The 11,382-nt window shown below is 33.8% G+C and overlaps 2 protein-coding genes across 2 annotated transcripts; both read left to right on the forward strand.

The window, feature by feature from the left end:
- Window positions 1-4,055: 4,055 nt before the first annotated feature.
- On the forward strand, window positions 4,056-7,731 carry LOC112794584 (uncharacterized). Its single transcript, XM_025836574.1, has 4 exons — window positions 4,056-6,382; window positions 6,456-6,767; window positions 6,858-6,966; window positions 7,057-7,731. The coding sequence occupies exons 1-4, from the start codon at window positions 4,056-4,058 to the stop codon at window positions 7,729-7,731; spliced, it is 3,423 nt and encodes a 1,140-aa protein (XP_025692359.1).
- Window positions 7,732-8,021: 290 nt separating this feature from the next.
- On the forward strand, window positions 8,022-10,184 carry LOC140184028 (uric acid degradation bifunctional protein TTL-like). The gene is made up of 4 exons (XM_072234307.1): window positions 8,022-8,180; window positions 8,279-8,380; window positions 9,876-9,969; window positions 10,069-10,184. Exons 1-4 carry the CDS (start codon window positions 8,022-8,024, stop codon window positions 10,182-10,184), a joined length of 471 nt encoding a protein of 156 aa, XP_072090408.1.
- The last annotated feature ends 1,198 nt before the right edge of the window (window positions 10,185-11,382 follow it).

Below are 11,382 nucleotides of genomic sequence, written 5' to 3' on the forward strand. Positions count from 1 at the left end.
TGAGTCAATTTCTTATTATGTAGACAGATAGAGTACTTTTTGCTTTGTGTGATGAGTGTGGAGCTGAGAAACAAGGTTGAGTGGTTTGAGTGAACATAAAAGCATGTTGATACCATTGGTTTGATTTAATTTTACGGATTCTTTGATGCTCATTCGATTGTTCATTGTTACTTTATTCCTCCCCTTTCTCTTACGATGGATCATCAAATTTATGTTGCCTTCTTAAACCGGCTGTAGTTACTTGTACTTGAAGGGTAATCGTGTGAGTTGGATTGAATCAAGCAATCTTTTGAATGAGAGAAAAGAAAATCCCATTAGCATTTGAACCATCACTGAACCCCCTCCCTGTGTATGCTCCTGTAAAACTGTGAAATTAAATAAACTAATCTAGTTACAAGGTTCTGGGCTAATCTTGATTTATAGATGCAAAGTGGTTGTCAACATTCCTTTTAGGTGCGTGTACAGAACTGATTATACGTACAAACGCTACAGTTTTCATAATGATCTCCATTGTGCTCTTTGCATTCTATCCTGCATCTATGGTCTGCCTCTAAGCTTAGAAATTTGAAATCCACTATGATAAATTTTATTTATTAATATTGCATCCATTCATCTTTTACATATGTGAGTAGTGGAATTGATCATTCTCCTAATAAGGAGAGGGTTATAGTAAGAAGGATTTGATCCTGATGTAACCTTAATTTTGCCTATGTGTTATAACCAATACTTACCTGCATTGACAACTTCTCACCACTGCATCTTTTGCCTATTATTAGTAATATTAATTTGAAATAAGCAATATTATGTGAGTTTTGGATAATGTTGGATAATTGATAATATAGTATATTTGGTGACATTCTAATTTCCAAAAACTCTGACTTATGAATTAACTGTTGAGATCAAGAGGAGTTACTAAGTTATAACAAACATATAGATACACGACTCTTTATTCTATTTTCAGTTTGACTGATTGGTACCTGTTATGTTCAACAGATTGCAACAGAATAATTAATACATTTATTCATTTATTATATATTTCTCTGCATTTGCCTGGACGGAAGAATGAACGAACTAATTTTATTCTAGTTGTGGTCTATAGAAATATATGTTATGTCACTTGTTGATTCATATACTCAGACATAGCTGCTGGTTTCACCCTGCTTGATTTATGCTGTCTCATTTTATCTGCTGTTATGCCATAATACAAGCTGCAAGGCCTAGTTTCTAATATACATTATTATAAAAGGAAACAGATCAAAGAGAGAACAGATAAATCGGAATATATATGACAGTCTCTTTGTGTTTACATGTCACTATAAGAGAAGCAATTCTTAATCACATATTATTTCATATATGTATCCTATGAATGGATGATTGACCATTCTTTTAGTTTATATATTAAATAAATTAAAATAGTATGTAACCATATATACATAACGATTAATCAACGAGTACAGTATGCACTTAGAGTTTTTAAGTAATAGTTATAGTAGGAAGTGAGATTTGACTTAATAAACTTCAATTAGAGAAATAATTTTAATGTACTTATTTTTATTACTTTAAATTTATTTAAAAAAATAATTAGTGATTTCCTTTGTCTTATTATTTATGTGAAAGCTGAAATTGATACTTAATTAGTTTTTGCAGTTAGATACCTTGGCTGGTTTATATACTAATTATTCTTAGAGAACTTGATTTACATAAGATAGGATTTTGGGGAATTTTCCAAGTATGAAAATTGATGGAGATATTATATATGGACTCTGCGTGTTTACTTATATAGTTACATTTTTTTAGAATTCGTAGTTACTAAGCTTAGCTTCTGTGCTTTGTTAATCACATTTTTTGTTTCTTATTGTTCTGTTTAAGACCTTTGCAAAATAAAAAAAAGTGCTCTGTTGAAAAATTTATTAAGTTCCTCTTTCTTGTTACTTCATTGACTGAGTTTGATCCCTAAGATTGTGTTGGGATTCTAGCACTTTTTATATTTCAAAATGGTTCATGATTACTTTGATTTGTACTATTTGGTTTGCTTTAGTATTAATCTTTGATTTGGTAATATAAAATGACTAGTAGAGCTGTTTATGTAGCCTTACAATAAGTTGAAAGTGAGGAACTTTTGAGGGGTTGGATAAAAATAACGCAGCAAGATGTATCTAATATGACTGTTGGAGCTGTTTTATTGTTATACTAATCAAATTGTGTTCACTTTTATGACCAAGTGAAATCGTTTTTCTAATAGTATAGTTGAGAATAGTACAGCGATATGCTACTTTCAATGAAATATTTTACATCAATTTTGGTTGATATTAATATATGCAGCATGATATAATAAAGCTGTCGACTAGACTTCTTACTATATTTTTCTTCACTTGATATGTTTCTTTATATTGTGATAGGACCTGATTTAATTATTCTTGAAATGCATCTGATATGTGTATTTACAAGTTAGTTCTTAGCCAGTGATCATGGTCATTGATTTTCTTTATTCAGCTGCTAAATGACAAATTTAAGGTGGAGTTTTAGTTATACTCTTTTGGTAATAATATCAATATTTAAGTGCTGAAAAGGCCATTTTCATTTTAGTTGACAATGTACTTACTCTTACAGGAGCAATTATTTAAACCATATATGAAGAGAAGGATGAAGATGGCTTTCTTTATGTAACATACAGTGGCTACCATTTTTTTGGATGTCTCACTTCCCACATGCATTAGCCATTTTCTTATATTGTTTACTTTGATTAATGATTTGTATGTTGAATTCGTTACACTTCTCGTATCAGGAACCTTGATTTATCTCACTTATATTGTTTACTTTGATTAATGATTTGTATGATGATAACAGTTACACTTCTCATATCAGGAACCTTGATTTATCTCACTGACATGTACCGTTAATGTATCTATAAAAATCATCATAAAATCAGGATGTATCACTGAAAATCTAATAAATAATGATACCGCAAAATGAAAAGGCAACTTGGAAGATGGAAAACAAGTTTTGAAAAAAGAAGAGATGCTCACCAAAATATTTTTCAATTTATTTCACTCTCCACATGAAAAGATTCAAAGGATTTGTTGTTTTTTTGGGCACTGTGATCTGTTATTTATACTTTTGTGTTTTATATCTTTATATTCTAACTTCATATCCTCCTGTTTTTTTTTTTTTAAGGAATCTCTTCTTTTTCATTCCGTTTTTTGGCTTCGGAACCAGAAATTCTTCCTTCCAGTAATTTTTTAAAAGTGCAGAATTAGACCATGAGTAAGCAACCTTCCTAATACCATTTATATTCTATCAATTAGCCCGGAAACAAGTACCTTTATCTATGTTTTATTTCCGGGTTATTCTCCCGTTCTCTCTTTTGGATTACTTACTGCATTAATATGGAATATTACTCAAACGTTATGAAGTTTTAATTATTAAAAAGGATTTTTAATACTAAAATTATTAAAAAGGACCAAATCTTTTTATAATATTGGTGAAGAAGAACCAAATCTTATTATAATGAACTAAATATATTCTTAACTATACTTTTACTTACTTGTTATAATCTTTAACATATGTTGTTTGATTCTCAATGCTATATAGATATGTATGAATATTCAGTTGGGATTAATTAGTTAATTACTTCTAAAAAATTTAGTCTAACATATTGTTAGGGAAATTGATTATTAAAATATTAATTTATAACTATTTATTTATTTTTTTAATTTTTATATTAATTATTATTATACTTATAAAATTTTTAGTAATTTTATTATTTGTTTATTTAATTATGTATTACTTTTATAATCTTTTGTCTTATTTTTTGTTGGGTAAAGATCACAAAATTAAAAAATATTTATAAAAGATTTGATTCTAGGACTTAAACGTTATAAAATGAGTTACTCCTTCTTAATAATTTTGGTACTAAAGGTCCTTTTTAATAATTAAATCTTCCTAACGGTTCTTTATAATAGTTTTCCCTTTAATATATCCCGTTGGACAGTTTGTCCGAATTTTTTTTATTTTCTATTTGTGTTTCCTTATTAAAGTTTTATGCATTTGTTTATATGAACATCATAAAAGTAGATATAGATAAGAGTTGGATCTCAAGGCCACGAGGTAGTGTCGAATACAAGGCCGGGTTGAACAAATTTTTGGATTTCGCATTTGCGAATGCATCTTCCGATGGGATGATACATTGTCCATGTCCTTCGTGTGGGTTCCGGCTATTCCAAACTAGAGAGGATGCTTACGATCACTTGCTGTTAAAACCGTTTCCTGCTAAGTATACTTTTTGGTTACATCATGGGGAGAGACGCGTAGGAGACAGTTCTAGTGAGACACAAGAAATTGACCCAGGTAGCGTCTACCGAGATCCACTGCGCGACATGGTTCGTGAGGCATTCAACTTTCCAGGTTCTGTTGTCGATGAAGATGACTCGGGCAACAAAGATTTTGAGGGGGATGCCGACGAATTGCCTTATTTGTACAGCGAACCTAGTCAGGCGGCCCGTCATTTTGATGAGCTGCTTGAGGATGGAGAGCAGGAATTGTATCCGGGTTGTGCGAAATTCTCGAAGTTGGCTTTCTTGGTCAGGCTATACCATATAAAGTGCCTGTGCGGCGTGAGCGACAAGGCATTCGGAATGATACTAGAGTTACTGTGTGAGGCTTTTGAGCATGCAAAGATTCCGGGTTCACTGCACGATGCCAAAAGGATCATACGAAAACTCGATATTGCGTACAAGAAGATAGATGCATGTCCGAATGACTGCATGCTATATCAGGGCAGCGATCAAGAACTGTCTAGGTGCAAGATATGTGGGACCTCGAGATGGAAGCAAAAGACTAGGAGGAATTCCATTGTCCGGATCAATGTGGTTGTTAAGAAGAATGGAAAGCCGCAGGCGGCGAAAGTTCTTCGTTACTTTCCCCTTGTTCCACGACTGCAGCGGATGTTCATGTCCAGTAAGACATCTGTTGACATGTTGTGGCACAAGAAAGGTCCTAACTCGGATGGTTTTTTGAGGCATCCACGAGACGGAGAGGCATGGAAGGCATTTGATAGAAGATATACTCACTTCAGTGGCGATCCACGCAGCGTTCGCTTAGCCTTAGCTAGCGATGGCTTTAATCCCTTCGGAAATCTCAGCTCAAGGTACTCGATTTGGCCCGTGATTCTCATCCCCTACAACCTGCCCCCATGGAGTTGTATGAGACCCAGCTCTTTCTTGCTGTCTATGATTATCCCCGGTCCCAAGATGCCTGGAAATGACATAGATGTCTACCTACAGCCGTTGATAGATGAGTTGAAGCAGCTGTGGGGTGGTGTTGATACGTACGACGCTAGCGAGAAAAAAACATTCAAGCTGCATGCTGCGTTGTTGTGGACAATCAGCGATTTTCCAGGGTTGGGCAACTTATCTGGGTGGAATACGTACGGTGGGAGAGCATGTCCTACGTGCAACCTGGATGCCGAGTCTAAGCGACTCACGTTTAGTCAGAAATGGTGTTTCATGGGTCATCGGCGCTTTCTGAATCAAAGCCACAGATTTCGGCAGGACCGGGTCCGATTTGATGGGAAGGTAGAGGTCAGAGGTCCGCCTGTAACATTGTCGGGTGGAGATATTTTGAGACAGTTGGATAATGTGCATGTCAAGCTTGGTAAGGTGCAGACGGAAGCCGGTAAAAGAGCGCGCGGACAACAGGCTGCATTACAAGATGAGTCTCCTTGGAAAAAAAGGAGTATATTCTTTGATCTTCCATATTGGGAGTATAATTTGTTGCGTCACAATCTGGACGTGATGCACATAGAGAAGAATGTGTGCGACAACATTATCTACACGATACTGAACGACAGTGGTAAGTCCAAGGACAACCTCAAAGCTCGAAAAGACCTCCAGCTGATGGGAATTAGGCATGAACTTTGGCCACGAGAAGATGGAAAGTATCCCACTGCAATATTCTCCATGTCGAATTCACAGAAGGACGTTTTTCTTAGGAACTTAAAGAATGTGGTCTTTCCAGATGGTCATTCGAGTAACATATCTCGCTGTATTGACCTACAACAACGAAAAATTTCCGGCTTGAAAAGTCACGACAACCATATTCTCATGGAACATCTTCTCCCAATAGCTATCAGGAATGTATTGGAAGCCCCAGTGGCAGTCGTCCTGGCTGATTTGTCAACTTTCTTTCGACGACTATGCAGTAAATCTATAGACCCTGAACAACTTCCTCTCCTACAGGAACATGTGATCCTCACTCTTTGTCAAATGGAGATAATTTTTCCACCATCTTTCTTCACAGTCATGGTACACCTAACCGCGCATCTGGTTGAAGAGGTACGCCTAGGAGGCCCGGTGCATTATAGGTGGATGTATCCAATTGAAAGGTACCTATAATACTAATTTTACATTTGAGTTATTTCAAAAGTTAACAACCTAACACCTATCTCGCTCGTAAAGGTACCTAGGTCGTCTTAAGCAGTACGTGCGTAATAAGGCAGCACCGGAAGGATCAATTGCCGAGGGCTACTTATCCGATGAGATTCTGACTTTTTGTTCGAGATATCTAGATAACGTTGAAAGCAGGATCAATCGACCATTGCGTGTTGATGATCGACCGAGCGAAGATGCGACTAATAACGCGGCCAGCATGTTCCCACTGATTGGCAAAGCGGTAGGGGCTTCCGAGAGTTTGAATCTTTCACCAACCGAGAGACTTCAAGCATATCGTCACGTATTGGTCAATTGCGCAGGTGTAGAGAGTTTCTTAGAGTAAGTGCAGTTATTAACCTTAGAATCATATTGTAACCGAAGGCAATATTTTTTTATACCTTTAACAGTAGATCCACATGGTATGCTCAGGGATTTTAGGGCTAGTAGAAAAAGACAGCTACGAAGTATTGACAAAAGAAACGAAGCCTACATTGACAGGGTTGTCCATAGAGAATTCGCCGAGTGGTTCAAGAATGAGGTAAATCTTCTGTACGGCTCTTCCATTTATAGTTTCGTTAATAACTTGCCTCCTGCCACTCAATTCTAAAAATAATTATATCATTGGTAGATACCACTGGGAAGTACGATGCACCCGAGAGAATTGCAGTGGCTCGCATGTGGCCCCAATATTCAGGCAAAGCGCTTTAAGGCGTACAATGTCAATGGATTCAAGTTTAGAACCCTATCAAGAGAGGATGGAATGAGAACCCAGAATAGCGGGGTTTGTGTCACTTCTGACACTAGAAGTTATGCAAGCGCTCGTGACAGTAACATGGCTGTTGGTGGCGTCTCCTATTATGGAAGATTGGTAGATATCATTGAGATGAATTACAGTGGCCAATTCTCTGTGGCCTTGTTTAGATGCATTTGGGCAGACACCACGTCTGGTAGAGGCATAAAGCAAGATTTTTTGGGACACACTTGTGTTAACTTTAGCAATCCGATTCACACTGGTGATCGTGAAGATGACGAGCCGTACATTCTTGCTTCCGAGGCTCACCTTGTATACTATGTGGAGGATGAGGTCGATAAGGAATGGAGCGTAGTGGTCCATGTGAAGCCGAGAGATTTGTTCGACATGGGTGAATACAATGAACACTGTGAGGTCGAACTTTCCCTCCAACAAAGTCTGACTGATTTATCTAAGTGTGATATTGAAGGTATCTCGTTGACAAGGGATGGCAACTTAGAAGAACCCACACCTGACACAATCGAAACCGGTGAAGAGGCTGCTGATTCATAGATATATTAGGCTACCAATATATGACATGCACACTTGTACCTTTCCCCTTATTATACTCTTGAAATTTTATTTATAAGCAAATAGCATAATAATAAAAATCAGTCGTCTGGATCGACTTTGATCTTATTTAATTTTGCCTATTTTAAGTGTGTGTATCTTGAGATTTAAATAGCAAGACCTGTATACTTAGAGTTCTCACGCTCACCCTTTTATGTGTTGGGACTAAGCAGGAAAATTGGAAGAGAATGACCTCTTTATGTGTGCCAGCAGCTTTTTTTTTCGTCCGCTCGATGCAAGAGGCATCTCCGTTCTCTTCACTTGAGCACACAATTTCATTTGCTCGAGATTTATGGTTCAACAAATCGCCTATTAGAGCATGGTTGGATGCATTCTCCGCACACAGTCACATAGGTACAGTTATTGGTAGGGCGCCTACTGAATTAATATCGGTACGTATCCAAACTGACTGACCAATCAAGGGTTCTATAACCATAACCATAAGACAAAGCCAACTATCGGATGATTTATACGACTCTGAACGTTGTAGGATTTGTGTCAATTCGGAGCAAAGTATCGAAAGAAATTTGGCTTCGAATTCTTAACAACTACAGATGCTAGACATTCCCATAAAATACTGGAGGAGATCAAGGTATAAATCAGCTTATTAAATGTTATTATTGTTATTGTTACTGTTGATATTTTGGATATCACTTTAATAATTTGCAAGATATTAAGTCTCAATTAATGTTAACATATATATTATTGATTTTAAAAAAAGTAAAATCAAACTATATATAGAGTACGGTTGCATGCTAGGGATAGGATAACTGGTACAATTATTGGTTTGAATATATAGATATAGTTTCTTTTCATTCTATTTTAAATATACATACTCCCATAAGTACCTATTTAGGTCTCAATAAGTTATTAAATTTTTTTTTCGATAAAATATATAGTTTTCTTGTGTTTAATAAAATTCAATAGTAAAAATAAAAATACTAAAAAAATAAAAAAAATATTTTTTTAAAAGTTATAATTTAGGATTTTAAATTTTTTACATAAAATTTTTTTCAACATAACATATAAACAAACAAATTTTGTTATGTTATGCTATCCGACATAATTGTTAAAAAAAATATTTTTATACGAACTATTTAAATATAATTTTTTTAAAAATTACTTAAAAGAATTATTATTTTGTAGAAGTTCACCCAAATAGATTCTAAGCAGCACTCAAAATCGTATTAGAGATTGAAAATTGTCTTATGTAACTTATTTTTGGGTCAGTGATTAATGCTAATAAACGCATCAACCTTTTTCTTTGAAAGATAGTAATCACTATATATAATGTTGAAATCACAAAGAGATAGAGAATAATAACACATGTTCTTGTACTAAGTTACTCATGTAATATTGGTAGTATTTTTATGTAGATTTCTTATTTTTAGTATTTTTATTTAGTTTTTAAAATTTTATTTTCCGAGAAAAATAAACGGTGAAGAAAAACTTGAGATTTTTTCTTTTCTTGTTGGTTATTAATTAATTGCACGAGGACTTTTCCAACATGGTCAAGAATGATCCACAGCTGATTCTATATTCGATTTCAATGGTGACCGCAGCAATATAACATAACTATCAAAAACTACTAAGTCAACATATTTTAAATAGTACTAAGGACAAATGTCTTAATGATGCTAATCTATTTTCTGGTTTGATTATAAAGGTAATATGGGTTTTCAACTTTTCATTAAATTTTGGTTAATGTTTTAAAATTTTCAATTTTAACTGTATTAGTTTAATTAACGGTTTAATTTTTAGAATCTTAAATGTTTTTGCATTATTATGACATATGTGGATCATCATCTTCGGCTATGTGCTGTGATTGCTATGAATAAACTTCTTCATAAAGCATCTATATTTCAAGCAAAATCTTTTTTACTTGTCTCGATCTTTACTGTATTCTTGAGAACTCAAGCAGAACGTAATAAATAGTATCAGGTTAAAAGATAAAACTTTGGGATAAATCTTGCGGAATTGAGTCAACAAATCCCCTCCCCAGGAACACTTTCAGATTACTCTATGTAATGTCTGCGTAGTTTGTTGGAATGCCCAATTGTTTTGATGATTCTTTTGTTCTGATTTAGGCTCGATGCGAGAACAATCTCTTGGTTGAACTGGATATTGCGGCTCGAGAGAAATTCTATTTCATAGAAAAAGGACTCACAAAAATCTGGGAACGTAAGTCTAACAAACCTTGTAGAATATGGCAGCTAGACCATTTTCTCTGTAAAGTTTAGTAATTTTATTCAAATTGTTTTGTTGCGATGTAACTTTCAGGAATATCTCAAGAGGAGCTTCAAGAGAAATCAGAAGATTTAGGGGAGATAGTTCCAGACTCACTAAGAAGAACTCGTGCCCAGCAACAGTTCCGACGAGGAGGTTTGGATCGATGACAAGGCTACCATGAGAAATTATGACCTCAATAAAACACCAGACGAGAACCAGATAGAATGATCCAGCTCTCCCCTGATTTCGTCTTATGGTGTTTTTGTCAAATAATATGACTCAGTATTAGCTTAGTTGAATCCTAGTAATGTTTTCGTTGTTATGTCTAGTTGTTTTCGTGTTTTTGCACAGATTTCAACATGGATTCATTTCAAACACAAAGATATTTAGCTTACCTATTCAATTTTCTTCGGTACATTTTTATTACTTTTACTATGGTTAAATTTTTATTGCGTACTTGATGCTAGCTATTCAAAGAATTTGTGGTGAAAATATGTATTTCCAATAAATACAGTATTTAATTCTTGAATTCACTGTCAATATTCAATTAAATAAAACTAATACGTAAGTTAAAGGTTTTCATCCCACCATATCTCCAAATATGTTTAGAAGATTTGAAAAAGTATAATCTATAACAATGTATAATGCGGATAGAGGAGTTTGGTATCCACTTATCTTTCCTATCTTACCCTTAATTTTATAATCTAAGATTGCGTCCTTAATCGCGTCCTCATTTAGGAGTACATATAATTCACTCTTAAATAGAATCAACATAAAATTATATTTTTTCAATTTTTTAAAATTTATATTATTTATTAAAATAATGATATAATGAATGTACTGTTGCAAAAAAATGAAGATAACTTCATAAATATATTTTTTGTTGGAAGAAAACATAACTTAATCAATGTAAAGTCTAATTTAAATAACTATAGTTAAATAAAATAAATAATAATAAACGGATAAAAAATTTAAATTTTTTTTATTGGTATAAAAAGAAATCATTATTCTCATACACAATGACATAGATTTTTAGCATTATCCTTTTCTATATGCATCTATTTCTTTAATTTTTATACATATTTCTGTGCTTTATTTTAATCTACAACAATATTTGTTGAAATATCAATTTAAATTTTAATATTGTCTATATGGAGAAGAAAGGTTTATTATTAACAGAAATTCTCTTGTACACTGTCAGTTACTTTACATAAAAAATAAATTCACCCATTTTAAACAGCAACTTCATTAAATTCTTATGTAAATCATTGTTGCGTATTTTGATAGAATAAAAATAAAATAGTTTAAACATGATTTTTTTTAAATAAATGTATAAAGAATAATTTTTTTCCTTTAAATTATTAT

This window comes from Arachis hypogaea, chromosome 4 (assembly GCF_003086295.3).
Source record: "Arachis hypogaea cultivar Tifrunner chromosome 4, arahy.Tifrunner.gnm2.J5K5, whole genome shotgun sequence".
NCBI lineage: Eukaryota > Viridiplantae > Streptophyta > Magnoliopsida > Fabales > Fabaceae > Arachis > Arachis hypogaea.

Excerpts from the sequence above, each read along its gene's own strand:
- LOC140184028 (XM_072234307.1), top strand. The coding sequence starts at position 8,022 with ATGCAAGAGGCATCTCCGTTCTCTTCACTTGAGCACACAATTTCATTT. Across the intron at positions 8,181-8,278 it reads CGCCTACTGAATTAATATCG|GATTTGTGTCAATTCGGAGC; the intron begins GTACGTATCCAA and ends TGAACGTTGTAG. Across the intron at positions 9,970-10,068 it reads ACTCACAAAAATCTGGGAAC|GAATATCTCAAGAGGAGCTT; the intron begins GTAAGTCTAACA and ends TGTAACTTTCAG.
- LOC112794584 (XM_025836574.1), top strand. The coding sequence starts at position 4,056 with ATGAACATCATAAAAGTAGATATAGATAAGAGTTGGATCTCAAGGCCA. Across the intron at positions 6,383-6,455 it reads TGGATGTATCCAATTGAAAG|GTACCTAGGTCGTCTTAAGC; the intron begins GTACCTATAATA and ends TCGCTCGTAAAG. Across the intron at positions 6,768-6,857 it reads GGTGTAGAGAGTTTCTTAGA|GGATTTTAGGGCTAGTAGAA; the intron begins GTAAGTGCAGTT and ends TGGTATGCTCAG.